Source organism: Physeter macrocephalus, chromosome 15 (genome assembly GCF_002837175.3).
Source record: "Physeter macrocephalus isolate SW-GA chromosome 15, ASM283717v5, whole genome shotgun sequence".
In the NCBI taxonomy this organism is placed as follows: domain Eukaryota; kingdom Metazoa; phylum Chordata; class Mammalia; order Artiodactyla; family Physeteridae; genus Physeter; species Physeter macrocephalus.
The window spans coordinates 274552-298096 of NC_041228.1; the positions used below are offsets into that span (position 1 = coordinate 274552).

The following is a 23545-nucleotide window of genomic DNA, read 5'->3' on the forward strand; positions in this document are numbered from 1 at the left end:
TCTCTTGGCTCCCGGCGCTCGGGGTCCGTCCAGGCCCTCAGGACCAGGAGCCCGCTGGCCTCCGGCCGCGCAGCCCACACGGCTGGGTGGACACCTCCCGTCTGGTCCTGGCCCCTCGCCCCCACTCGCGACACACACGGCCGCTTTCGCCCCTTGCTGCTGGTGGGGCGGGTCCCCGACTGCCCCGCCCAGCCGAAACCCCCGCGCTGCGTCCCCAGCGTCGCTGCTGAAGCTGTGGTACCGGGAGCTGGAGGAGCCCCTGATCCCCCACGAGTTCTACGAGCAGTGCATCGCGCACTACGAGAGCCCCGAGGCCGCCGTGGCCGTGGTGCACGCGCTGCCCCGCATCAACCGCCTGGTGCTGTGCTACCTCATCCGTTTCCTCCAGGTAGGCGGTGCCGCCCCTCCGCGCCCCGCCCCTCCGCGCCCCGCCCCGGCCCACCCGCAGCTCCCCGCTCCCCGCGCAGGTGTTCGTGCAGCCCGCCAATGTGGCCATCACCAAGATGGACGTCAGCAACCTGGCCATGGTGATGGCGCCCAACTGCCTGCGCTGCCGCTCGGACGACCCGCGCATCATCTTTGAGAACACTCGCAAGGAGATGTCCTTCCTGCGCGTGCTCATCCAGCACCTGGACACCACCTTCATGGAGGGCGTGCTATAGCGCGTGGGCACCGAGGGACCGACGGTGGGGACAGAGCCTGCCCGGGTGCGCCCGGGCAGGGGGCACGCGGGGAGGGGGGAGGGGACGCCCGAGAAGCGGAGGTAGCATGCCGGCTCCGCCCATGCCCGCCCCAGCCCTGGAACCCGCATCCCCCGACCCGGGCCCTCGGCCTGAAGGCGCAGCCAAGGCAGAGGGGCTGCGGGAAGAGCGCCTCTGCCCCGCCCCAGGCCTCGTGGCCGTATCGTTCGGCGCTGCCCCGCCCACCGCCAGCCGCGGTTCGGCCGCGAGAAAGTGCCTTCTGTTTCCTGGAGCCAGGTGACACTGCCCCTCCCGGCCGGCCCGAGAGCACAAGCCGCCCTTCCTGGGGCGAGCCGCCTTGCTGGGGCTGCTGCGCTCAGCTTGGCCCCGGCCCAGCCCGGCTGCCCATCTTGCTCTTCCTCTGCCCTCCCCCTGACCTGGGGGTCTCCTGATCTGCGACTTCCGCCCTCCCCAGTCCCTTCCCGCCCCCTCCCCCTGCCACTTGTGGCCTCCAGCGTGGTGACTGCACAGGAGTTTGGGGGCTCCAGGGCTCTGGGCTGTTCACCACCAGAGCAGAGCCTGGCTGGTTCAGGGCCCGATGGGCTCTCTCTGGGTAGAAAGGGGCCCCCAAGCCAAAGTCCTCTGGGGTGGGGGGCAGGGTTGGGCAGGCATTCTTGGGGCAGGGCGGGGGAGGGGCAAGAGTATTTTTTCTTCGTGTAACTATAAATTCAGAATCTATCCCGCATCCCCACCCGCCTGTGTATAGAGATATAAATAGAGCGAAAGATATAAGAACTAAATTTGCTAATGACATAGTCTTAACCCAAATGTTATTTATTTCTGAGTCCTCTCCCGGCCTCTGCAGACAAGTTGAGATCATTCCTTCATTTTCTTCCCCACCCTCTTGGCTTCTGACCAAAAATCAAACCCTGCCCCATCCCCATCCCGGACCTGCAGCAGATGAGAGGGAAGGAGCCCTGAACTGGGGACCAGAGGGGCACCGGGGACTGCCCTTCCTCGAGGCCAGAGCCGGGGCGGGGGGGGGTAGGGTGGGTGGGTGGAGGGGAGATATCCAGACTCTCAGTTTGTACATTTTCCAATTTGTAATTTTGAGTTCCAATTGTTGTTAAGACTTAATTTCTCCCCGGTTTTTTATATATATATATATATATATATATATATATATACACACATATATATATATATATATTTAGAGTTGAGTTTTTATTTATTATGAAGAACAAAAAAGCCCAGTCCTGCCGAGGCCTGGTGTCCACTGGGGGAGCGTCCTCAGTCCGGTGGTCTCGGGGCCTGGGTAGGGGAGGCCCGGCCACAGACTCTCGCTCTGATGCACGGACTCTAGAGATGACAACACTTTGTGTGAATAAAGTACGTATGGACACTTGCGAGCGTTTCGCCTCCCATTCCTTCCAGTTGTGGCGGGGCAGCTATCAGCGGCCAGTCTGTTGCTGGTGTGGGCACCAGGGTGGAAGCCAGGCCAAGGGAGAATGGGGGGAGCAGGGGGTGGGGGTGGAGAGCAAGGCAGCTTCCCGGGAACGGGGACGAGGCTCCAGGTAGGCGCGCAAGGTGCGAGGCACCTGGGGTATCACAACTGAGCCCGAAAGCCCTGCTGGATTGGGAGGGGGACTCTTTCTGAGCTACCTTACCCGCAAGCTGGCATAGTCTTCTAGGCAGTGTTTATTCACCACCTCTCCGTTCAGCACCCAGCTGGACAGGCAGATTGCCCCACCGGGGGTGGGGGTGGGCTTCCTAGGAGTTGGGGGAGGAGACAGGGCGGGTACCTCGCCCACGTGAGAGCAACCAGCCTCCGAGGGCGGAGGGACAGGGCCCGCATGCCCGGCAGCGCCCCGTCCCCAGCCCGTATCCCTGTTCCCGAAATCGCCCGCACCCGCGTCTCACACCCGAACCCCATCGTCGGGAGGCCCCGCCCGCCACCCCTTTCCCAGCCGGACGGCAGGGCGGCGCGCCCCTAAAGCCCAGAGAAGGAAGTGTCGGGACCGCCCGGGGTCCGGAGGACAAGCAAAGCCCAGGGGGTAGGGAGGAGGGCGGGGGGTGGGGAGGAGCTCCGCGGCCGCCGCCGGAACCCAAAGCGCGAGGTCGCTGCCACCAGGGGACTTACGTTCGCGCAGCACCGCCCCCGCGTGACCCTCTGGCCGCTTCCGGCACGGAAGGACGATGTGGGCGACGTGCGGAGTGCTGCGGACCTGGGCCCTCGGCTTGGCGCGGTCCCGGGGGACCCGGGCCTACGGTGGGGGCGGGGGAGTCTCCTACACGCAGGGCCAGAGCCCAGAGCCGCGGACGCGCGAGTACTTTTACTACGTGGATCATCAGGGCCAGGTGGGCGGGGCCGGGGCCTGAGGGAGGCTCCCGTGAGAGGCGGGGCCTGGTGCCGGGTTTCTGCGGGTCTGGGCCTGAGGGAGTACCCTGTGAGGGGCGGGGCCTGAGTAGGCGGGGCCTTTAAAGTAAGCGTACCCGACCTCCGCAGTCGCGCTGGAGAGACTGGGGCGTCCGGCCCCGGCCCCAGAGGGTTAGGTCCGAGCGGCCAACCTCCCACACGTGGTTACGCCCTGCGCGCTTTGCATCCTCAGATAATGCGGCCCCCAGCTCGGGGCCGCCCCGCCTGCTTTGGAAGCCCTGGCGGGGGCATCCGCCATATACAGGAGGAAGCAAGTCAGATAGCCTCCGCGGAGGAGGGGCACATCTCATAAGAAACTTGAAAGGAGGAGAGAAGAGGCGCGGGAAAGGCATGCCAACCCAGAGAACCTGTGCATGAGGAAGCAAGGCCGGGGGTGCGGGATAGATGTGGGGAAGTCTGCAGGGCCCCCAGGCTTACCTTCCACGCGCCTCCCTGCACACAGTGTGCACAGACGAGCAAAGAAAGCGGACACCGGCCAGGGCTCAGGCCCGCCCAGGCCTTCTCTCCCTGGGGCCGGCTCTGTCGGGCTTCCCCCCTGGGACTCAAGGGCCACGGTCTTCCTCTCTGCAGCTTTTCCTGGATGACTCCAAAATGAAGAACTTCATCACCTGCTTCAAAGGTACTGATGCGCCCTCCTCCCCCACCTTCCCTCTTCCTTCGGGGAAGGCCCTGAAGGGCTCCGCTGCCCAACCACACCAAGGGCACTGGCCGTCCTGCGCTCAAAGCCCCCTATCTAGAGTGAGGCCTGGGAGGCTGTCCGACCGCCGGCGTCTGCCCTTAGTGTGACCCAGGGCGAGCCGCCTGCCTGGGGCAGTAGGACCAAGGGGGCCTCGGGGCCCGGCTTGCTGAGCAGTCGCGGCCTCCCCACCAACAGACCCGCAGTTCCTGGTCATCTTCTTCTCCCGCCTGAGACCCAACCGCAGCGGGCGCTACGAGGCCTCCTTCCCCTTCCTCTCGCCCTGCGGCAGAGAGCGCAACTTCCTACGCTGCGAGGACCGTCCCGTGGTCTTCACGCACCTGCTGGCCGCTGGCCCCGAGCCCCCGCGCCTCTCCTACTGCGGCGGCGGCGAGGCCCTGGCCGTGCCCTTCGAGCCGGCGCGCCTACTGCCCCTGGCCTCCAATGGGCGTCTCTACCACCCGGCGCCGGAGCGCGCGGGCGGCGTGGGCCTGGTGCGATCGGCTCTGGCCTTCGAGCTCAGCGCCTGCTTCGAGTACGCGCCCGGCGCGCCTGAGCTGCCCTCGCACGTGCGCTGGCAAGGCAGCCGTTTCGCCCTCACCATGGACCTGGCCCCGCTGCTGCTCGCCGCCCCGCCGCCCTGAGCGGCGGGCTCGCAGCCGCTGGCGCCCCCAGCCAGCCCCGCTGCGCCCCCCGGGCTGCGTCGCTGCGCACGCGCCACCCGGAGAGCGCGCTGTCCGAGTGCGCGTGCGCGTGCGCGGCGGCGGTGCGCGGCGGCCCCGCCCCGCCCGGCGCTGTCCGAGGTGCTGCCGCGGCCCGAGAACCGACGCGGGGAGGGGCGGGGTCACGGGTGCTCTACCCCGTACGCACACCCCCGGCCTGGGAAGTCCTCGGCGTCCTCGGGTTCGGCCAGCGCTCGCGACGGCAGACCCGGGCGGCCGGGAGGGAGGTGCGGGGGCTCCAGTGCGCGAACGCGAGCGGCGCCCGCCCCTCCCCCGCCCGGAGCTGCTCGGTGGGCCGGGATTCGGCGGGGGAGCCGCGCCGCAGGAGCGTCAGGTGAGGGAGCACCCGAACCAAGGTCAGCGGGCGTGGGGGCGGGATCAGGGGCCATCCCGGCTCTGTCCCCGGAGATCACCGAGAAGGGCGTGCGACCTGGCGGGGACCACGCCCTGCCCTGAACCGGCCCGGGACAGGCCGCGCCGGAGGGGATGCAGAGGGCGCCTTGGGAGATCAAGGCACCCGACTCGGGCCTCGCACTGCGCTGGAGAGCGTCGCAGGGCTTCCTCCATTACCCCTCCAACCTCCCCTCCCCGCACAGATGGGCGCCCCGGAGACAGTGACAGCCTTCACCAAATCCAGTATGTGACACCCCGCCCCCTGCCCAGCCAGATTAGGGGGTTCTCCGCTGAGTAAAAGGATTTCTGGCCTGGCCTCCCCTGCTCTTCCTGCTTGAGTCCTCAACGCTGCCCAGGCCAGCCCTTCCACACGAAACAGCATCTAGTGGGTGTCCGTGTGGGCAGCAGTCCCGAGTCTGGAGGAGGAGACCAAGAACCTTCTCTGTTTGAGAGGCCTTGCCACTGGAAGCTAGGTGGGCACCCTCGGCCAAATCTTTTGCTCAGGGAAATGGATCCTGGGGGCTCCGAGTATGCCACCTAGTTCTCGGGGTTCTTCACACACCTTCTGAGACATCTGGGAGCTGCCTCTGCCTGGGCCAAAGCGATTCCATTAAAACTTTTGCTGTGCCTACTTCTCTTCGGTGATCTTAAATAATCATGTGAGTTACAATTTAGAGCAAGATTTAAACAAACACCAAGCCCACTTGGTGTCTTTCCACATGACTCACTCTCCTAATAGGGAGACCAGGTGAACAGGCAGGTGTTCAGAGCAGGGACCATTTGAGGTGGGGCTGGAGGCTAGCTGATAGCACACCCTCAGCCCTACCATCCCTGGCTTCAGACTGGCTGGCTTCTCAGCCGAGGTCCCCACCTTTACAACAGGACTCATTGTGCCTTGAACTAGACCCAGGCCTTCTTCTCCCTCTAGGATCACAGCTGCATGTGTATAAACCCCAAAACACTACACACTCCTTCAGAGTCCAGGAGATCAGTGTTCCCAGAGCCTACTTGGGAAACTACACTAAAACCCAGTTAGTGGCCCAAGGCCCCTCTTTCACACCCCAGCCATTCCACGGCCCCACCTACCCCCAAAGACGGATGCACCTTTCTCGGAGCCAGCATGGAGAACACAGGCCCACAGCTTCTGAACTGGCTTTCCTATTTGTCTCATCCCCCAACTGTCTTAACAGTTTCCCTGAGGAAAAGCTCTTAATTCTAGCTAAGCTGTTCTACCAACTCCCACCCCCAGGAGGGCAGGGCCAGAGGCTGGACAAAACTGTGCCTGTGGCTGGTGGCTCCCCTGAGACCAGTTGTGCCCATGTCCTCCATCAGTTCACAACAGGTGAATCCCAGGGTTGGGGTCATAGCATGAGTTCTAGGGATAAAAATGACTAGAGTAAACCCCGGGTCAAGGTTAGGTGAGGGCAGGGACGGACACTAGCAGCGTGGAGCCTTGGGCAGAGATGGGATGGGGAGAGAAGCGGGTTGGGGTGGTGTAGGCGCTCCTTCTGTGGCCTGTGTGGCAAGACCGAGGACATGAGAAATTCTAAACCGAAACCCGATGCCCCAGATCTTTATTCCTTTTTATAAAAGGAGGCAATGAACGTTTTATTTTATCAGTTTCTTGAACTAATTTCAAACTTCAAAAATCAGACACGGTGTGTGCCTCCATCCGTGCTTTTCACTGGCTCTCAAATGTTAGGGACAGGCCTGACCACCCGTGTTTCAGGAGGCGCATCCCATCGGGGCCAGACTGTAGGGAGGCTGCTGAGAAGGCTGCAACTTCGTGGCCTGCGGCCGGTCCCGCAAGAGATGGCCCCAGGGGCGCCCGCACTGCTGCTGCTGCTGTCGCTGCTGTCGCTGCCGGGTCTCCCGCCTCGCGCTGCCGGCTGCCCTGCGGCCTGCCGCTGCTACAGCGCCACGGTGGAGTGCGGCGCCCTGCGGCTGCGCCTGGTCCCGTCCGGAATCCCGCCTGGGACGCAGGTGGGCACCGAGTGGGGCCGCCGGGCTGCGGGCCAGGGGTGCCCGCGACACGGAGGGATGGTGTGCGAGCCTCCCGGTGGGTGAATGGGGCGCCCTAGGGAAAAGAGAGACCCCCCCCCTCAGCGGGGTAAACGCTCTCCCTCCCTCCTTCCGGCACAGACGCTGTTCCTGCAGGACAACAGCATCGCGCGCCTGGAGCCGGGCATCCTGGCGCCCCTCGCCTCCCTGCGTCGTCTCTACCTGCACAACAACAGCCTGCGCGCCCTGGAGCCAGGCGCCTTCCGTGCACAGTCGCGCCTGCTGGAGCTGGCGCTCACCGGCAACCGGCTGCGCGCCCTGCGCGTTGGCGCTTTTGCCGGCCTGGCCCAACTGCGCGTGCTCTACCTAGCTGGCAACCAGCTGGTACAGCTGCTGGATTTCACCTTCCTACACTTGCAGGTGAGGGGGGAGGAGTGGGCAAGAGGTCCTCCTGCACTGCCACCTGCCTTACCTGGCTGGAGTGGTGAAGGGGAGAAAAAGCAGCCCAGTCTAGCCTGGTAAGAAGGGGACATGTCCCCCAGGGCCCCTTTCCCTGATGACCTACTGTCCCTGCTTCAGCGACTGCAGGAGCTGCACCTGCAGGAAAACAGCATCGAGCTGCTGGAGAACCAGGCCCTGGCCGGGCTCTCCTCGCTGGCACTGCTGGACCTCAGCAGGAACCAGCTGGGCACCATCAGCCAGGAGGCCCTGCAGCCCCTGGCCAGCCTGCAGGTCCTGCGCCTCACAGGTACCTCTTTCTTGGGGCAAGGGAGTCTCATGCAAAGGTAGCTTCCTTGACCACAGTGGTGGCGGTAGGTAGCCGGCCCAGCTGTGGAGGGGGCTCCAGTGGCAGTGCTCTGGGGGGCCCCACCACCACCCATAGCCATGACAGAAGGCTGCTAGGAGTAGGGGTGCTGGCAGGGTTACAGTTGCCTAAGGGAGACAGAAAAGGTATGAGTCCCTGAACAAACTGGACAGAGCTGAGCGGCTCATACACTTTGGGGCCAGGAGAGGCAGGCAGGAAAAAACTGCAAAGATGAGACCAGGACTGGGGATATTTCCTGGAGACAGCACCCGAAGACAAGGCTGGCAGGATGTCTATGTGCACACAGAAGTTCCCCCCCCAGATAGCAAGACTTGTCACAAGGAGAGACGTCAGAGGAGCGGGGGCTTTCTCAGAGATGGGTGAAGTAAACTGGACGTGCATCACAGAAAGGAGGTGGGGGGGTGGGTGTGGCTGCCCACACTTAAGGAGCCTGGGGTCAGAGAAAGGGTGGCAGGGGTCCCCAACTGTGGGAGGTGAGAAAGGGGCTCCTGCTCTGGCCAACAACCCCAGCCACACACGCTGTGCTCTGGAGCCACCCCTGAGCTAGCTACCTGTCTGCTGCTGTTCTGCCCACAGAGAACCCATGGCGCTGTGACTGTGCCTTGCACTGGCTGGGAACCTGGATCAAGGAAGGGGGCCAGCGACTGCTCAGCTCCAGGGACAAGAAAATCACGTGTGCAGAGCCCCCCCGCCTGGCACTTCAGAGTCTCCTGGAAGTATCTGGCAGTAGCCTCATCTGCATCCCACCCTCTGTGCACGTGGAGCCGCTGGAGGTGACAGCCAACCTGGGTGAGGACCTGAGGGTTGCCTGCCAGGCTTCCGGCTACCCGCAGCCCCTGGTGACCTGGAGAAAGGTGGCGCAGCTTCGCGAGGGGCCGCCGCAGGCCCAGGCCCAACCTGAAGGCGGGGTGCCGGGCCCAGGTGGGCCCGGGGCATCCGACACGGGCAGCGGCATGCTCTTCCTCACCAACATCACCCTGGCCCACGCCGGCAAGTACGAGTGCGAGGCCTCCAACGCCGGCGGCGCCGCCCGCTTGCCCTTCCAGCTTCTGGTCAACCTGTCCCAGCAGCTGCTGCTGGCGCCTGCGCCGCCCCGGGCCGGCGACCCAGTCAGCCACGAGTCCCTGCCCGAGGCGGGCGGCATGGCCTTTCGCGCCCTGGGCCTGGCCACGCAGACGGCCATCGCAACGGCCATCGCGCTCCTGGCGCTCACGGCGCTGCTGCTGGCGACCATGATCTGCCGCAGGCGGCGCAGGCGCAAAAAGGCACCAGGGCCTCCCGGGGAGGGCGCGCTCTTCGTCAACGATTATTCGGATGGGCCCTGCACCTTTGCGCAGCTCGAGGAGCTCCGCGACGAGCGGGGCCACGAGATGTTCGTCATCGACCGCTCCAAGCCGCTCTTCGCCGAAGGCCCGGCGGAGGCGGCCGAGGTCGCAACGCCCGGAATCGCGCAGGGCCTCCCGCAGCAGCCGCCGGCCGCCTACGAGATCCGCTGCTGAAAGGCGGGGGGAGGGGGGGGCGGACGCGCGCTGATGACGCAAGCCCCACGGATTGGCCGGGCTGGATGTCCCCGCGCATGCTCCAGCGCGATCAGTAAAGGGTGGAAGCTGCGCCGTGTTGCGAGCTGTGTAAGGGGTTCCTGGGCGTCGGGCGGGGCGGAAGCGCCTGCAGACCCCTGCAGATGGAAGTTCTGGGGCGCGAACGGAGGGTAGCCAGGGTAGGCTTCCAACGCCCCACTGAGACCCTCTAAAAAAGACCCCTGCCCAAATCACCAGACCTCCAGCTCTGCAGGTCCGCCTCGGGCCCCGCCACCCCAGGAAAAGCCTGAACCTCTGCGAGGAGGGGTGACGGACTGCGGAGATGTCTAGAGAAAAGGTGGGGCGGCAGGCCGTTAAGACATGTCACCCAGTGGTCAGGCTGGGGGTGACAGCGGAGGAGACAACTCACTTTGACCAGTTAGGACAGAAAAAATAGCCACAGATTTAAGTTCTAAGTACACTGCACGTTTGTACCTTAAAGACACCCCCTGGCCCCCAAACCCGGCTGACAGGCCGTCTCCTGTGTGCCAGGGAAAGGAGAACGTTAAGAGGCCCCAGAGTGCCTGGGAGCCCAACCCTCCCTGAAGCAGGCCCCTGTCCAAACTTCCACCCCAGAGCAGTCTGCTCTTGGGGAGGGCCCAAGGAAAACATCCTCTCTCAGCTTATAGATCCCAGGAACATTCCAAGGAGAGAACCAGGACACCAGAGGGCAGCTAAGTGCAGCCAAACCAGGCAGGGCCATGTAGGCCTGGAATCCAGCCCTCAGGCCCACACATGGTCAGTGAGTCAGGGCAGCAAGTGCAGGACAAACTGCACAGGGTGCTGCAAAAAGCATGGGCATGCTCAAGGTGCGCCCAGGAGCAAAGAAATCAGAGACTAGTGCCTTCGTGTCAAGCCTCCAGCAAGGTCCCAAAGGCTCTGACTACCCAAAGGGCAAGAGGCCTCCAGCAGCCCTGGACCCCAGGACAGCCTAACGCTCACCCAGAGCCTGGAGATCACAGGCTAAAGTAGTCTGCAGCCAGGCGCCCATAGATGTCTGTGGTCCAGAGCACGTGGGCACGGCCTGAGGCCAGTAGCAACTGGTGCAACTCAGCCTCCACGCGGGCAAACTTCTCCTCATTGATGGAGGCTTCCAGCAGGACAGAGGCAGGCGGTGGCCAGGGCAGGCCCTCATAGCAGTCCACGGGGAAAGGGTGCACCACCGTGCGCAGCTCGGCCTGTGCCACCGAGTCCCTCAGGAGCTCCTTGAGGCCCGCCATAGACAGCGGGTTACCGTAGAGGCCGAGGTAGCGGAGGCTGGCACAGCGAGTCAGCACAGGAAGCGAGGCCAGCAGCTGGGTATCGGCAAGCTGGCACTCGGTCAGCTCGAGGTGCAGCAGCGTGGCTGCTGCTGCCTGCAGCAGACCCTGGAAGGGCTCCAGCTGGCTGCCGGACAGGTCATTGCCACTCAGGTCCAGCTTCTTGAGGTGGACAGCGTGGGGGCTCCGTGCCAGGAAACGCAGGTCCTCAGGCAGGAGGGCACAGAAGGCCAGCTCCAGGCTCTCCAGGGGGCTCTGCAGGGTGCTGTGGAGGACACAAGGGGTCACAAATAGGCTGGGCCAGGGGAAGGCCTCCTGGAGGGGAGGGGAAGGGCAGGGCAGGGCAATAGCAGGGCCCGCTCACCCGAGCAGCTGGTCCAGCCGCCCCGAGAGAAGAGAGGAGCCCATGCTGAGCTCCCGCAAACACGTGAAGCGGCCCATCTGGGCCAGGAAGTAACGGAAGTTGTCCTCGCCATCCACAGAGGGCTGCCGAGAGTCCCCATGCACATAGTGTAACCGCAGGCTGGCCAGGTGCTGGAAGCGGGCCACGTGTGGGATGATGACGGACAGGCCTCGCAGGCCCAAGTTGTTGAAGCGCAGGTCCACGCGGCGCAGGCAGCCCGCATCCAGAAGCTGCAGCAGGGCCACGGTATTGCGCATGGGCAGGTCCTCAGCCCGCAGGTCCCGGCAGCAGAGCCGCAGTGGACTGCCCGCGCTGCTACGGAGTGCCTCCCGCAAGAATGCATAAGAGGCCCGGTTCACCCGCAGGTCCACACGCACCTCCACAGGAACGGGGGCCAGGCCGGGCTCTGCAGTCCTGCCCTGCTGCTGCGCGATGCACGTGCGGGCCACAGCTGCTGTGCAGTCCCACATGCTCATGGTGCCCGGGTCCTGCTCCACGCCGTCATCCAGGAGGCCCGTCATGTCCAGCACCCGCAGCGCGTGCTTCCTGGGAGCACGGGTGGGCTGAGGCAGGAAACAAGGGGACACAGCCCACACCCACTCCCAGCCACCTTAGGACAGGAGCGACATGCCTGTTCCTGCTTTGTGCTCTTGCACCAGCCTGGAACCTCTTGGGGGACCCTCTCTGCACCCCCCAGGCCCGAGGGCCCCTCCAGTGAGCCCATACCTGCAGAGGGGCTGTGTGCCAGCCTCAGTCTCCGGGGTGTGGAGCCGGGCAGTCAGCCCCAGGATCACGGCTTGCATGCTCTCTGTGCTAGGCCGCTCCTGCAGCAGGGCCCGGCTGCAGTGGGCACACTCCTGCAGCAGCTGCTGGAAGCTAAGCAGTGGAAAGGGCCATGTGTGCACCAGCTCGCGCAGCACAACGGTCTTCTTGTCCATGAAGGCCACTTTGAAGAGCAAGGGGAAGAGCTCTCGTGGCAGCAGGGGCAAGGCCCGGCAGGCAGCCGGCTGGCACTGGAGCACCTGCCGCGTGCTCAGGAACACAAGGGTGTGCATGGTGCCGGGCCGGGCAGGAGGCCACCTGCAGGGAAGGGCCCTTCAGTGGGGAGGACGGACCCCAGGCCTCCACCCCCTCCACGCGCTGGTAGTGGGAAAGCTCAGCATGGCCCTCGGCACACAGTGGAGAACCACGGCACCAAAGAGCAAGTGCTAGGTGCTTTGCCTTAGGCTAAGAGTAGTGAAAGGGAGAACGAGGCCACCCCCAGTCCCCGCCCTCCAGAAGCACGGGGGCCTCCCTAGGGAGACAAAGCCATCGAGCAGCACATAAACAGCATGGCACCAGAGATGACCAGCTCGCCTGGGTGTGCTTTTGATGGCTGTTACTCTGCGGGGCCCACCATCTGTATTCCAGGCCTCCCAAATCACAAAGCCACTTATCCGACATCTGCTCTTCTGCCCTTCCTTAAAAGTAGGCAAAAACAAAGCCCCCCTATCCCCCAAGCACTAGAGAGATGGGATACTAGCAGGGGGGCTGGAAGCTGCATCACAGGACCCTCTCCCAGCCTCCTCAGAAGCCTTAGGAGGCCGCCCTTGGATTCTGTGCAGCACAGCAAAGAAGAGTTGGAAGTACAGATGCAATTTAATAAACAGCAGGGCAAATAGAAAGGACCTTCAACCCAGACAGCTCTGAGTCCAAAGAACCTGAGTAACCCAAGCCCTCAACACGAGCCCCAGTTCTAACTACTGTCTTCCAGGAGCATCATCAGGCACGGAGACCCCTGGAGATTTACAGAAAGAATGCCTCACCCATCGAGATCCTCGCCACCTGTGTAAACGTCTCTCTCTTCCCTGGAGAACCATGTTAAGAGACCAAGTCTCAAACCCATGGGATTCAGAGTCACCTAATTAGGGGCCTTTGCTCAGATAGGTAGAGGCAGCTGCCAAAGTGACATCCAAGCTGACAAGGAGCACAAAGGAGGTACCTGAGAGCACAGGATACCTGGGTGTCAGCTCTGCTGCTGACTTACTGTGCGCCCGCCAGGCACCTCATCCTCGAAACTGCCTCTGGGTCATCTCCCTGAAAACAGGTTAGACAACTAAGACCTAAGCCTTGCCCAAAAGAGGTCACAGCCTGGGTGATAAGCTCGGGAAGGGTGGCAGCCTGGCCCCAGAGCCCCTGCTCTTGCGGACCTCACACACAAGTCCTTAGGGCACTGGTTCCTGAGAAGCCCGGGACGTCAACCCTCGGCCTCGCTCTGCCTGTGGACAAATCTCGCGAGGACGATTCATACCTCGCTGTGACAGGACAGACCAACCAAGCACCTGTCATGAGAGGAAACGAAAGCAGCCAGTGTGGTCACCGTGGGAGGAGCCTCTGTGTGGTGGCCGCCGCCCCCCCCCCCCCCACCGGCCCGCGGCTCCGCCGTTTCCCTGAAGACGCCCCCGCCCGGCTCCTCCAAGCCTCGAGCCGCGGGAGGCTCTAAATCCGACGCCCTCCTCCTTCCGGGCGGGGTCTGCCCCTCGAAGCCTGTGCGTCGCCTCCTGGGACCCGAGGCCGCTCAGCCCGGCACCGTGCTCCGGGTCCTCCCCTCCCCGCAGCCACACCGCCTGGGCTCCCGCCCCCGCCTCCCGGGCGGCGCCGTCCCGAGCGCCCGCACCGGCCTCGTGCGGCCAGGCAGAGACGGGGACACACGCCGCCACGCTCCGTCCCCGGCCGGCAGCCGGCGCTCACCGGGCCCGCAGACGCCGCCGTCGCCGCCGCCGGCCCCGCCTCGCCGCACGTCGCGCCCCGCCCAGCGCCGCCGCGCGCCGCGATGACGTTGACGCCCCCCATTGGCTGCCGCTCCAGGGCCCCGAGGATTGGCTGCCCCGGCCCGGCGGCCGCCGCGTCGCCCCGCCTCCAACCCCGCCGAGCGCCCCCAATGGCTGGCGGCCGGCGTCGCCCTCCTGGCGGGAGATTCCTGGGACGCCGGGCGCAGGGCAAGGCGACCATGGAGCGGCTGCGAGATGTGCGGGAGAGGCTGCAGGCGTGGGAGCGCGCGTTTCGGCGGCGGAGCGGGCGGTTGCCGGGCCAGGTGCGGGCTGCCCGTGGGCGGGAAGTTGAGGGAGCGGCATCCGGCTGACGCGCTCCCTTTACAGGAGGACGTGGAAGCGGCGCCCGAGGAGACCCGCGGTGAGCGAGCGGGCGCGGGGCGGAGGCAGCGGCGGGGGACGCGGGCAGGGGGCGGGCGGCCTCCACCCCCACGCCCAGCCGAGCCCTGCCTCCTGAACACCGACCCCCCCACCGGCCCCGCCCTCAGCGCTCTACCGGGAGTACCGCACCCTGAAGGAGGCACTGGGTCAGGCCGGCGGCGTCGGGCCTCACGGCTCGGAGCAGTCGCTTCCCGTGGCGGCGGCCGAGGAGGTACCCGGGCTCGACATCCCAGCCTATCGGTCAACTTCCTGTATGCCGGATCCAGGAGGAGTCGTGACCCAGGCTCTGTGGGGCAAAGAACTCAGGGGGCGGGCTGACAGGGTGGAGGAAGGACAGCCCCCGCCCCCAGTTCTCCGGGGCTGGAGACACCTCTGTTTCCCCCTACGCCAGCCTTTCCGTGGCCTAGATCTCTACCGTCTCTTCCTGCAGATGCTGGAGCCCAGCTGCTGGGGGCCCCACCTGAATCGGTCCGCCACCCAGAGCCCCCATCCTACGACAAGGCTCAGTTCTCAGGGATCTGTGCAGGACTACGGGAAGAGGCTTAAGGCCAATCTGAAGGGCAGTCTGCAGGTGAGGGTCGGGCAGGCAGTGCATCCAGCCTGGGTCCAGAGCTACTCTTGGCCCAGGAGCAGGATTAGCAGACACCCAGCCTTGTTAAGTCTTTCACACGTATTCACGTGCACACACACAACTGCAGCACTTGTCAGGGCACAGCTCTCTAGAAGAGCTCAGCGTCAGCGTCTGCTCTCGACTTCTTTTATGTCCTAGCCTTGTTTCTCACATCGCTCAGCTGTTACAGGTGGGGCCTCCAGCAGGTTTCAGAGTCTGCAGCACCCCCAAGGGCCTGAGTTCCTGCCTACTTATCTCTTCCTCCCAGGCTGGGCCAGCCCTGGGCCGAATACCCCGGCTTATAAGAAGATCCTCCTCCAAGATGACTTCCCCAGGGCCACCAGACACAGGAGCTGGCACCATCTCTCCAGAAGAAGTCAGTGAGGTGCCCCCCCAGCCTCCCAGGCCCCAGCTGAGGCCAGGCCGGCACCAGCAGCTGAGGGCATCCCTGAGCCTGCGGCTGGGCTCCCTAGACCCAGGCTGGCTGCAGCGGTGTCACAACGGGACCCCAGATTTTCTGGGGGTTTCCAGGGCCTGCCAGCCTTGCCTGGGTGCAGAGGAGTCCCAGCTTCTTACTCCAGGTGTTGCATCTGTCCTCGGTCCCAGCGCTGGCCTTGAGGTGCCTTTACAGGACCCAGAGACTCCAACTCTACCAGCAGCTGGTATCAGTGCAGGGAACTCCCAGCCTGGTACCTGTCAAGGCAAGAAGCGGAGATGGAGTGGGGAGCTGGAGGGAAGCCCTGCACAGACCCAGCAGGACAGCGGCCAAGCAGGACCCCTGCCTGCGGGAGCTGGGGCTGCAGTGCCTGCAGAAAACTGTCCAGAGCAGCCTGTGCAGGCACAGCCCCCCAGCAAGCCCCCAGCCCCCAGGTATCACTGCCCTAGCCTCCCAGCAGCGCTGCTCTCAGTCGCGCCATGGCGGGGAGGGCTATGGGTGCAGTCGACCTGTGCGTCTCTTCTAGACCTGCTGTCCAGGATAGAGGGAACTATGTGCGGCTCAACATGAAGCAGAAACGCTATGTACGGGGCCCGGCCTCAAGGGGCAGGCTTCTTCGCAAACAGGTGAGAAGGTGGTGCCAGATGCTCCCACCCACCTGCCTTGCTTCTTGCTTTGTGAGTCCCTTTTATGTCCCCACTAGGTATGGAAGCAGAAGTGGCAGAAGAAAGGAGAGTATTTTGGGGGTGGTCAGCGCAGAGCCACAGCCCAGGATTCTTGCTCCCAGTGTGGGCAGCTCAGGCACTGGGCACCCCAGTGCCCTCAGCCAGGTGAGGCCTCGGCCCTGGGGCGGGGCTGGGGCCAGCGTTGCTCGCAGGGGTTGTTTTGCTCTTTGGGGAGGCGGCTCTCGCTCAAGCAAAAGGCCCTCCTAACTCCTGCCCCTGGTCCAGAACTTACTCTGGCCCCTCAGAAGGAGAGTGGCAAGGATGAGGGTGGCACACAGACCCGGGCCACGTTCGAGGAAGTATCCCAGAGAATGGGCGCTGCCTGCCGCCAACTCTCTGGTGAGCAAAGAGGTGGAGAAGAGGTTGTAGCAAGTGGCTTTCTTGCCAGAGTGACCCCAGACCAGTCCGGAGCTCCTATCCTACCCTGTCTTATCTGCTCTCGGCAGGGGAAGAAGACACAGAGCCTGCGGGGCCTGAGCAGCTGGTGCCCACAGGGCAGTCTGTGCCCAAGGCTCCTTGTCTGCCCCCTGTGCCACCACTCTATCCGCCAGGGCCTTTGGGGCAGGTGGTAGGTAAGTAGACGCCTCCCAGCCGCAGAGCCTTGACTGGGGGTTGGGGGCGACTCGGGGCCATGCTGACTGATACCTGTGTCCACAGACACGCCAGCTGAGCTGTTTCAGGCCCTGGAGCAGCTGGGGCACCAAGCCTTCTACCCTTTGCAGGAGCATGTGGTCATGCGCATCCTGTCTGGTGAGTGTGGCCGGCAGGGGGCGCGCTGGGACTGAGGCTGGGCCACAGAGCTGTGCTCTTGACCCTTGGTAAAACCCAGGCATGTCCACGCTGCTGGTGCTGCCCACAGGGGCTGGTAAGTCCCTGTGCTACCAGCTCCCTGCGCTGCTCTACTTCCGGCGAAGCCCCTGCCTCACGCTGGTCGTCTCTCCTCTCATGTCTCTCATGGACAGCCAGGTTGGTGGACAGGGTCCTTGGGTAGGTGCAGAAGGCAAGAGCTGGTACCCATGGCTCTGTTGACCCACTTGGGCTGCTGCTTCTTGCCCCACCCCCACCCTCGAGTGGCAAGTGGCCAGGCCATTCTCAGCTCTGTCTATAAGCTGGCAGTGGCCCAAAGGCAGCAGGGACACAGCTGGCTAGACCCAGGCCCACCCACAAGAGGAGCAGCTTGGGGGAGGGGGGCATCCCCACTGGGACCTGTCTCCAGTGCTCCTGAGTCAAAGCCCACAGGTGGCTCTGAATGCTTAGTCATAGGACCCAGGACCTGGGTTTTTCTCCCAGAGATCCTGGAGGGGACACAGCAATAGCTGTCCGGCCAAACCATTCTAAGAGGCACGTGGCGAAGGGCCAGGGCTGGTGGCCTGTGACAGGCTATGCTCCTGCGCCTGCAGGTTTCCGGCCTGCCCCCAGGCCTGAAGGCGGTCTGCATCCACTCGGGGATGACCAAGAAGGAGCGGGACTCTGCCCTGCAGAAGGTAAGGGGCCTTCACAGGGCGAGACCAGCAGAGGCAGCAGGCAGGCCCCCTTGGCGGTGCTCCTGACCTTGCCGTCACCCTCAGGTTCGGTCAGCCCGGGTGCAAGTGCTGATGCTGTCGCCAGAGGCGCTGGTTGGGGCGGGGGGCGCCGCCCTCCTTGCTCAGCTGCCACGGGTTGCCTTTGCCTGCATCGATGAGGCCCACTGCCTCTCCCAGTGGTCCCACAACTTCCGGCCCTGCTACCTGCGCGTCTGCCAGGTAAGCCTTGTGCGGGGGGGCGGCGGGGGAGGTTGCTATGTGAGCAGACCGAGGAAGGTTGGGCATCTCGCCACTCCTCCCCACATAGGTGTTGCGTGAATGCGTGGGTATCGGCTGCTTCCTGGGTCTCACAGCCACGGCCACGCGCAGCACCGCCCTTGACGTGGCCCGGCACCTGGGCGTGGCCGAAGAGTCTGTCCTCAGGGGGCCGGGCACCATCCCTGCCCACCTGCACCTCTCTGTGTCTTCGGACAGGGACCCAGACCAGGTAAGCGTGCACGCGCAGGCCGAGCAGAGGCTTTGCCTTCCGACTGCCCGTGCTGACCCGCGTCCTCTCCAGGCTCTGGTGACGCTGCTGCAGAGTGATCGTTTCCGTGCCCTGGAGTCTGTCATCGTCTACTGTAACAGGCGAGAGGACACGGAGCGGGTCGCTGCCCTGCTGCGTACCTGCCTGCGTGAGGCCCAGGCCCCAGGATCCCGAGGTGAGGTGGAGGCAGGCCTGCACCCCACAGATGGGCCCCGGGCACGTGCCCCACCTGACCACCGTGGGTCTTCCCTGCAGGCCGAGCCCCGGAGGCTGTGGCTGAAGCCTACCACGCCGGCATGGGCGGCCGGGAGCGGCGGCGGGTACAGCGGGCCTTCATGGAGGGCCGGCTGCGGGTGGTGGTGGCCACGGTGGCCTTCGGGATGGGGCTGGACCGGCCAGATGTGCGGGCCGTGCTGCACCTGGGGTTGCCCCCGAGCTTTGAGAGCTACGTGCAGGCTGTAGGCCGGGCTGGGCGTGACGGGCAGCCTGCACAGTGCCACGTCTTCCTCCGGCCCCAGGTGGGTACCCGTCCCACCACCGCTCCCCCAGCCCCGCCCCCGGCTGCAGCCCCGCATTCATGCTGCTCTGCTGCAGGGTGAGGATCTGTGGGAGCTGCGCAGACACGTTCACGCCAACGTCATCGACTTCCTCGCCGTGAAGAGGCTGGTGCAGCGCGCGTTCCCTCCCTGTGCTTGCGCCCGGCAGCCCCCAGAGCAGCAGGGAGACGAGAGCCGGGAAAGGCACTCGGCCAGGGTCCTTGTGGCTACATCTCCCCAGGATGCTGACCGCCCCAGCCTCGAGCACACAAGCCGGTGCCCGGGCCACAAGCGGGCACTCCCGGTGCAGCCAAGCGTGCAAGCCCTGGACATGCCCGAGGAGGGTGAGGAGCAGGGAGCGTGAGAGGTGGGATGTGGGGACACCCCGGCATCCCCGCGTCTTCTGAGCCCTTCTCTGCCCCCAGCCATCGAGACTCTGCTGTGCTACCTTGAGCTGCACCCACAGCGTTGGCTGAAGCTGCTGGCGCCCACCTATGCCTGCTGCCACCTGCGCTGCCCCGGCGGCCCCACCCAGCTCCAGGCCCTGGCCCGCAGGTGAGCGTACGTCCCACCCCGGGCTCAGGACAGGGACAGAGAACCAGGGCTGCCAGTCACATGTCCCTTGCCCTGGTACAGGTGTCCCCCCCTGGCTGTGTGGTTGGCCCGGCAGCGCCCCAAGAAGACAGGTGGGGGAAGCTGTTCTGTGGAGCTGGACGTGGTCGAGCTGGCAGACTCCATGGGCTGGGAGCTGGCCCCCGTGCGGCGGGCTCTCCACCAGCTGCGGTGGGATCCAGAGCCCGGGACAGGTGCGCCTGCCCCCAGCCCTGCTTGCCGCCTGTTTACCGCCTTTCTGCCAGTTTCTGACACCCTATCTGGCAGGTGTGCCTCGGGGCACGGGGGTGCTGGTGGAGTTCAGGGAGCTGGCCTTCCACCTGCACAGCCCCGGGGACCTGACAGCCCAGGAGAGGGACCAGATCTGTGACTTCCTGTACGGCCGCGTGCAGGCCCGTGAGCGAGAAGCCCTGGCTCGCCTGCACCGCACCTTCCGGGCTTTTCACAGGTGCAGGAGGGGGTGGGCAGGGCCTGGGCCACCCCATCCTCCCCAAGGCGGGCCGCTCTGACAGGCTCTTCCCACCCCAGCGTGGCCTTCCCCAGTTGCGGGCCGTGTCTGGAGCAGCCCGATGAGGCTCGCAGCGGCAGGCTCAAGGCCCTGCTCAGCCACTACTTCGAGGAAGAGTTAGAAGCGCCGGGGGGCGTGGAGGCCGAGGAGGACCCTGAGCCAGGACAGGCCAGGGTGAGTGTCGGGGCCTCCGGGGTGGGGGCAGGGGGAGAGGAGTTGCAGAGAGGATGCACCCCCGGCTGCAGCCACACACCTGCCCCCCGCCCCTCACTGAGCACTGCGGCACAGCATGCCACGTGTGCCCCCCGGCAGCTCCAGGACTGGGAGGACCAGATCCGCCGGGACGTCCGCCACCTCCTGTCCTCGTGGCCAGAGCAGCGCTTCTCAGGCAGGGCTGTGGCCCGGATCTTCCACGGCATCGGTGCGGACCTGGGAGGCCCAGCCCTGAGCAAGGTGGGGGCTGGGGGCAGACCTGGCCGGAATCCTCAGAGCCGTGTCTCCTCCCACTGCAGGAAGCCCCTGCTATCCAGCCCAGGTGTACGGGCGGGACCAGCGCTTCTGGAGAAAGTACCTGCACCTGAGCTTCCATGCCCTCATGCACCTGGCCACAGAGGAGATCCTGTTGTGGGGCTGCTGACCACCCTGCCGCGGAAGGACCCAGTTCCCCCACGTCACAGACATGGGCCTGAGCAGGGGCTGCGTGGCCACAGCATGGGGGGGTGTCAGGTGCAGCAGGTCCTCAAGGCAAAGATAGGCGTAGATATCAGTGGCCAGGACAGCGACCAACCACTCTAGACAAAGGCCACCACCAGTAGCATGGGGGCAAAGAGACCCCAAAGTGCAGAATAAAAGATGCTCCAGTCATTTTCAGGGACACTTCTTCCAGCGCGGACAACCCTACAGTCTGAGGACAACCTCGCACGTCACTCATTCCAGACACAATCCAAAGGCACACTCCACTTTATTGATAAGTCTGGCCCCCCAGTTCAGGCCAGGGTGTTGGGTGCAAGGCCCAGGTACAGCATGGGTGCGGCTGAGAGAGCGAGGAAGACGGAGAAGCAGAGGCGTGGCCCCAGGCTGTCAGCCAGGGCTCCAGCCAGCGTGCCCATCAGCAGCTTCCCCAGCAGCTCCAGACTGGCCAGGAGACTGTAGTGTGTGGCCTGCTGGGGGCGGGGGAATCACATCAGGACCTGCTTGGACTCCAGTCCTGCAGCCCCTGGTGTTGCAGCCGCATCCCCTCACCTGCAGGGCACTTGGTGCCAGCTGGCTGCAGCGCATCATCAGGGTGAAGGTGGTGGTTGTGACCAGGCCCCCCAGGAAGTGCTGCAGACACAGGCTCAGCAGGGCTGTCCCTGGGAGGGCTGAGGTCAGCAGGGCCCAGGACTCCAAGCTCCTCCCCCCTGTGGCCCACCCCTCACCTCTCAGGACTGTGCTGGGGGCCAGGCTGGCCCCAGGGCTGTCCAGGTGAAAGAGCATGGCAGTCTGGCAGGCCAGGCCCCCAAGATGGAACTGAAGCGCTGACTTCAACAGGGGCAGTGGCTGCCTGGGGTGGGGTGATGGGGCAGGTCAGAGGGCGTGGGGAAGGAAGGGGAGACACGTGGGCAGGGCAGGCTGAGGGGGGCTCACCGGCGCCTGGCCAGGAGGGCCCCACCCAGGGATGAGCCAGCAATGGAGCAGGCCACAGCGCCCACACCATTCCACAGCCCCAGCTCTGGGGCAGAGATGCCGCAGTCCAGCAAGAGCAGTGGGAAGAGGCCGCTGGTGCCCTGCTCACCTGCAGAAGAGAGTCAGCAGTGGTGGCTGGCACACCTCCACCTGGGCCTCAGTCACGCTCCCCCAGCCCTGCCTTCTTCCTGGGCCACAGATGCCAGGAGACAGCAGGGGCTGGCCTTCGATGACGCTCAGGGTCAGCGTGAAGCAGCTCAGAGAGGCCCAAGGGAGGGTGGCTGGAGCTGGACCTGCAGAGGGCCGGGCTGGGCTCCAGACTTCAGGTCAGACCCCAAAGAGGAAAGGCAGCCCTGCAAGTGAGTTCCGGGGCTCCTGGGGACCCACCCCCGCTGTTCCTGACTCACCCAGCTTGTAGGTGAGCACGAAGCCCACTGTCCACAGGGTCCCAGGCACGGCCAGCAAGTCCTGCCCAAGGTGCAGGGTGTGTCGGGGGTGTTCTGAGGGCAGAGGTGTGGGAAGCTGTCGCAGGGCTGGTGCCACCCAGGTCAAGGCAGCAGCCAACCAGTAAGTGGCAGCCAGGAGCAGAAAGAGCCGGGGCCAGGAGAGGGTGGGCCCAAAGGCCAGCAGCCCACCCCCAGCCAGCACCGCCCCCAGCTTGTACGCAACCACCTGCACCATGTTGCCAGGCCCCAGCTCTGTGGGCTCCAGGAGCCGCAAAGCCAGCATGTCCAGGGCCACATCCTGCACGGCTGCAGCCAGATTCAGCAGCAGAAGCAGCCCCGCCACCGTGACAGGCAGCCCGGCCTGACCAGCTGCGGCGGGAGGGTGGGATGCCAGCAGCCCACACACCAGGCCCAGAGCAGCCGTGCTGAGCGTCAGCCAGGCCCTTGGGGAGCCCCGAGTGTCCACCAGCGGGGCCCACACAAGTTTGAACAGCCACGGTGCGTACAGCGCCTTGGCCAGTCCCACGCGTGTCAGGGAGAGGCCGCGGGCCCGCAGCAGCACGGGCAGCAGCCCAGACTGCAGCCCATAGGGCAGGCCCTGCACCAGGTAAAGGCCGGCCAGCGGCAGCAGCTTCCCACGCATGGCGAGGAGGCGGGGCGCTGGGCCGGGGGCTGGGGCCCAAGCTCTAGTGGCTGGGTCTGGGTTCAAGGCCGGCCGGGGCGGCATGAGAGGTCCCACTCAGAGTGGGGGCAGGGCGCTCCCGAGCGGGGTCCGGTCCGGTCGGGATGGGGTCAGGGGTCACAGAGCTGCATGGCTCTGGGGCTGGGCCAGGGTTGGACAAGCTGGCGTCCGCACCCGCGCCCTTGGGTCCTGGGGGCGTCAGAACCCCAAAGAACTGCAGACCTCCTCCACAGCGGCCGCTGGGGCAGCGCTCTGGCCCGGGCGGCGCAACCCGGAGACGCGGCGGCCATAGAGAACGCGGGCGGGCTAGAGCGCCGGCCGCCTTCTGGCGCCCCCGGTGGCCAGCAGTCCTCGAACGTCGGAAGCGGCCGAACCCGCGGCCCATCCCAGGGCTATCAGATCGGGTCCCCAGACCCTAACTCTCCGGAAGTGCTTCCTGGTGTCTCACCTGGAGCCTGGTGGCCGCAGGGTCCACTGGGCCCCCCACGGAGGACCCACTGTCTACTACCGCTTACTTCGGCTGCTGGACCCTCACCTCGCTGTGCTAGTGGTCTCGGCGCCCTCCCCAGGCCAGTGGCCGCAGAGCGTCGTGGAAGGCAGGAAGTTCGTGGGAAAGGCCTGAGCCCACGTTCAGCCCAAGGAAGCACCCGGTTGCTGCCCGAAACGCCCTCTAGTGTCCAGCGACAAGGCCAGGAGAGCCAGTCCAGGCCGCCCCCAGCCTGACCCCAGCTGGCCTTGGAGAGGGCGGTGCCCACCCAATGAGAAACCTGCGCCTCCCCTGCCCTCTCCTGCCCAGAACCTTGCTGTGTGGGGCACCTGAGGCCCAGAAGAGATAGTGAAGCAGGGACTATGGTTAAGAACCGCATCCAGAGTGGAGCTGGGGCCTTGGCCAATACTCTCCCTAAGCCCGTGGGTCGCTGAGGCCTGCCAACCCCTAAACCAACTCGCAGATACTTGAGCCAAGACATTCCGTCAGCTGCTGAGGCCACGGGGAGTGAGCTTCCTTTCATTTACACACTTTTTTTTTTTTTTGCGGTACGCGGGCCTCTCACTGTTGTGGCCTCTCCCGTTGCGGAGCACAGGCTCCGGACGCGCAGGCTCAGGGGCCATG

At 65.1% G+C, this 23545-nt stretch overlaps 6 protein-coding genes across 16 annotated transcripts in view; 4 read left to right on the forward strand and 2 right to left on the reverse strand.

Moving 5' to 3' along the window:
* The window catches only part of ARHGAP39 (Rho GTPase activating protein 39), a 62838-nt gene extending 61601 nt beyond the window's left edge, over positions 1–1237 (forward strand). Inside the window, exons 11-12 of the mRNA XM_028500460.1 lie at positions 219–388; positions 468–1237. Coding sequence (XP_028356261.1) covers positions 219–388; positions 468–662 — 365 coding nt within the window. The 3' untranslated portion in view covers positions 663–1237. The remainder of the gene's footprint in view (positions 1–218; positions 389–467) is intronic.
* Positions 1238–1769: 532 nt separating this feature from the next.
* Positions 1770–5520, forward strand: C15H8orf82 (chromosome 15 C8orf82 homolog). The gene is made up of 3 exons (XM_007104718.4): positions 1770–3038; positions 3688–3736; positions 3992–5520. Exons 1-3 carry the CDS (start codon positions 2877–2879, stop codon positions 4435–4437), a joined length of 657 nt encoding a protein of 218 aa, XP_007104780.1. The 5' UTR covers positions 1770–2876; the 3' UTR covers positions 4438–5520.
* Positions 5521–5615: 95 nt separating this feature from the next.
* LRRC24 (leucine rich repeat containing 24) lies at positions 5616–9347 on the forward strand. The gene is made up of 5 exons (XM_028500475.2): positions 5616–6250; positions 6611–6891; positions 7051–7329; positions 7489–7657; positions 8312–9347. Exons 1-5 carry the CDS (start codon positions 6007–6009, stop codon positions 9232–9234), a joined length of 1896 nt encoding a protein of 631 aa, XP_028356276.1. The 5' UTR covers positions 5616–6006; the 3' UTR covers positions 9235–9347.
* An 816-nt stretch (positions 9348–10163) lies between these two features.
* Positions 10164–13748, reverse strand: LRRC14 (leucine rich repeat containing 14). Of its 4 annotated transcripts, none has more exons than XM_028500477.2 (4): positions 13705–13748; positions 11701–12054; positions 10936–11520; positions 10164–10836 (listed from the first exon to the last, which is right to left on the reverse strand). In XM_028500477.2, exons 2-4 carry the CDS (start codon positions 12027–12029, stop codon positions 10269–10271), a joined length of 1482 nt encoding a protein of 493 aa, XP_028356278.1. In that variant the 5' UTR covers positions 12030–12054; positions 13705–13748; the 3' UTR covers positions 10164–10268. The 4 variants fall into 4 exon arrangements, with proteins under 4 accessions (XP_028356278.1, XP_007104781.1, XP_028356277.1 ...); XM_007104719.4 differs by lacking the exon at positions 13705–13748 and adding an exon at positions 13265–13670; XM_028500476.2 differs by lacking the exon at positions 13705–13748 and adding an exon at positions 13164–13670.
* A 115-nt stretch (positions 13749–13863) lies between these two features.
* RECQL4 (RecQ like helicase 4) lies at positions 13864–20499 on the forward strand. Of its 4 annotated transcripts, XM_055091330.1 has the most exons (23): positions 13864–14047; positions 14112–14145; positions 14273–14376; positions 14596–14736; positions 15044–15645; positions 15738–15837; positions 15915–16041; positions 16162–16275; positions 16383–16508; positions 16594–16686; positions 16766–16902; positions 17337–17420; positions 17505–17678; positions 17767–17946; positions 18019–18160; positions 18241–18503; positions 18580–18865; positions 18947–19076; positions 19158–19327; positions 19401–19581; positions 19662–19815; positions 19954–20062; positions 20154–20499. In XM_055091330.1, the coding sequence occupies exons 1-23, from the start codon at positions 13895–13897 to the stop codon at positions 20276–20278; spliced, it is 3729 nt and encodes a 1242-aa protein (XP_054947305.1). In that variant the 5' UTR covers positions 13864–13894; the 3' UTR covers positions 20279–20499. The 4 variants fall into 4 exon arrangements, with proteins under 4 accessions (XP_054947305.1, XP_054947303.1, XP_054947304.1 ...); XM_055091328.1 differs by having other exon boundaries at positions 15738–16041; positions 16182–16275; positions 19930–20062; XM_055091329.1 differs by having other exon boundaries at positions 15738–16041; positions 16182–16275.
* A 96-nt stretch (positions 20500–20595) lies between these two features.
* On the reverse strand, positions 20596–23422 carry MFSD3 (major facilitator superfamily domain containing 3). 5 transcript variants are annotated; one of them, XM_028500721.2, is made up of 6 exons: positions 22883–23422; positions 21714–21806; positions 21416–21626; positions 21060–21184; positions 20884–20993; positions 20596–20804 (listed from the first exon to the last, which is right to left on the reverse strand). In XM_028500721.2, the coding sequence occupies exons 1-6, from the start codon at positions 23400–23402 to the stop codon at positions 20628–20630; spliced, it is 1236 nt and encodes a 411-aa protein (XP_028356522.2). In that variant the 5' UTR covers positions 23403–23422; the 3' UTR covers positions 20596–20627. The 5 variants fall into 5 exon arrangements, with proteins under 5 accessions (XP_028356522.2, XP_028356523.2, XP_054947111.1 ...); XM_028500722.2 differs by having other exon boundaries at positions 22970–23420; XM_055091136.1 differs by lacking the exon at positions 21416–21626 and adding an exon at positions 21268–21415 and having other exon boundaries at positions 22883–23406.
* Positions 23423–23545: the final 123 nt, after the last annotated feature.

What these genes read in the sequence shown, in the direction of transcription:
- LRRC24 (XM_028500475.2), top strand. Translation starts at nt 6,007, where the DNA reads ATGCACCTTTCTCGGAGCCAGCATGGAGAACACAGGCCCACAGCTTCT. An exon ending in CCTCCATCAGTTCACAACAG is followed by an intron (nt 6,251 to 6,610) that starts GTGAATCCCAGG and finishes CTCAAATGTTAG; the next exon opens with GGACAGGCCTGACCACCCGT. An exon ending in GAATCCCGCCTGGGACGCAG is followed by an intron (nt 6,892 to 7,050) that starts GTGGGCACCGAG and finishes CTTCCGGCACAG; the next exon opens with ACGCTGTTCCTGCAGGACAA.
- LRRC14 (XM_007104719.4), bottom strand. Translation starts at nt 13,302, where the DNA reads ATGACAGGTGCTTGGTTGGTCTGTCCTGTCACAGCGAG. An exon ending in GTCTGTCCTGTCACAGCGAG is followed by an intron (nt 12,055 to 13,264) that starts GTATGAATCGTC and finishes CCTTCCCTGCAG; the next exon opens with GTGGCCTCCTGCCCGGCCCG. An exon ending in GGCACACAGCCCCTCTGCAG is followed by an intron (nt 11,521 to 11,700) that starts GTATGGGCTCAC and finishes CCGTGCTCCCAG; the next exon opens with GAAGCACGCGCTGCGGGTGC.
- MFSD3 (XM_024117523.2), bottom strand. Translation starts at nt 22,479, where the DNA reads ATGCCGCCCCGGCCGGCCTTGAACCCAGACCCAGCCACTAGAGCTTGG. An exon ending in CGTGCTCACCTACAAGCTGG is followed by an intron (nt 21,416 to 21,713) that starts GTGAGTCAGGAA and finishes TCTCTTCTGCAG; the next exon opens with GTGAGCAGGGCACCAGCGGC. An exon ending in CCCCAGCACAGTCCTGAGAG is followed by an intron (nt 20,994 to 21,059) that starts GTGAGGGGTGGG and finishes CAGCCCTCCCAG; the next exon opens with GGACAGCCCTGCTGAGCCTG.
- C15H8orf82 (XM_007104718.4), top strand. Translation starts at nt 2,877, where the DNA reads ATGTGGGCGACGTGCGGAGTGCTGCGGACCTGGGCCCTCGGCTTGGCG. An exon ending in ACGTGGATCATCAGGGCCAG is followed by an intron (nt 3,039 to 3,687) that starts GTGGGCGGGGCC and finishes TCCTCTCTGCAG; the next exon opens with CTTTTCCTGGATGACTCCAA. An exon ending in CTTCATCACCTGCTTCAAAG is followed by an intron (nt 3,737 to 3,991) that starts GTACTGATGCGC and finishes CCCCACCAACAG; the next exon opens with ACCCGCAGTTCCTGGTCATC.
- RECQL4 (XM_055091328.1), top strand. Translation starts at nt 13,895, where the DNA reads ATGGCTGGCGGCCGGCGTCGCCCTCCTGGCGGGAGATTCCTGGGACGC. An exon ending in AGCAAGCCCCCAGCCCCCAG is followed by an intron (nt 15,646 to 15,737) that starts GTATCACTGCCC and finishes CGTCTCTTCTAG; the next exon opens with ACCTGCTGTCCAGGATAGAG. An exon ending in CCTGGACATGCCCGAGGAGG is followed by an intron (nt 18,866 to 18,946) that starts GTGAGGAGCAGG and finishes CTCTGCCCCCAG; the next exon opens with CCATCGAGACTCTGCTGTGC.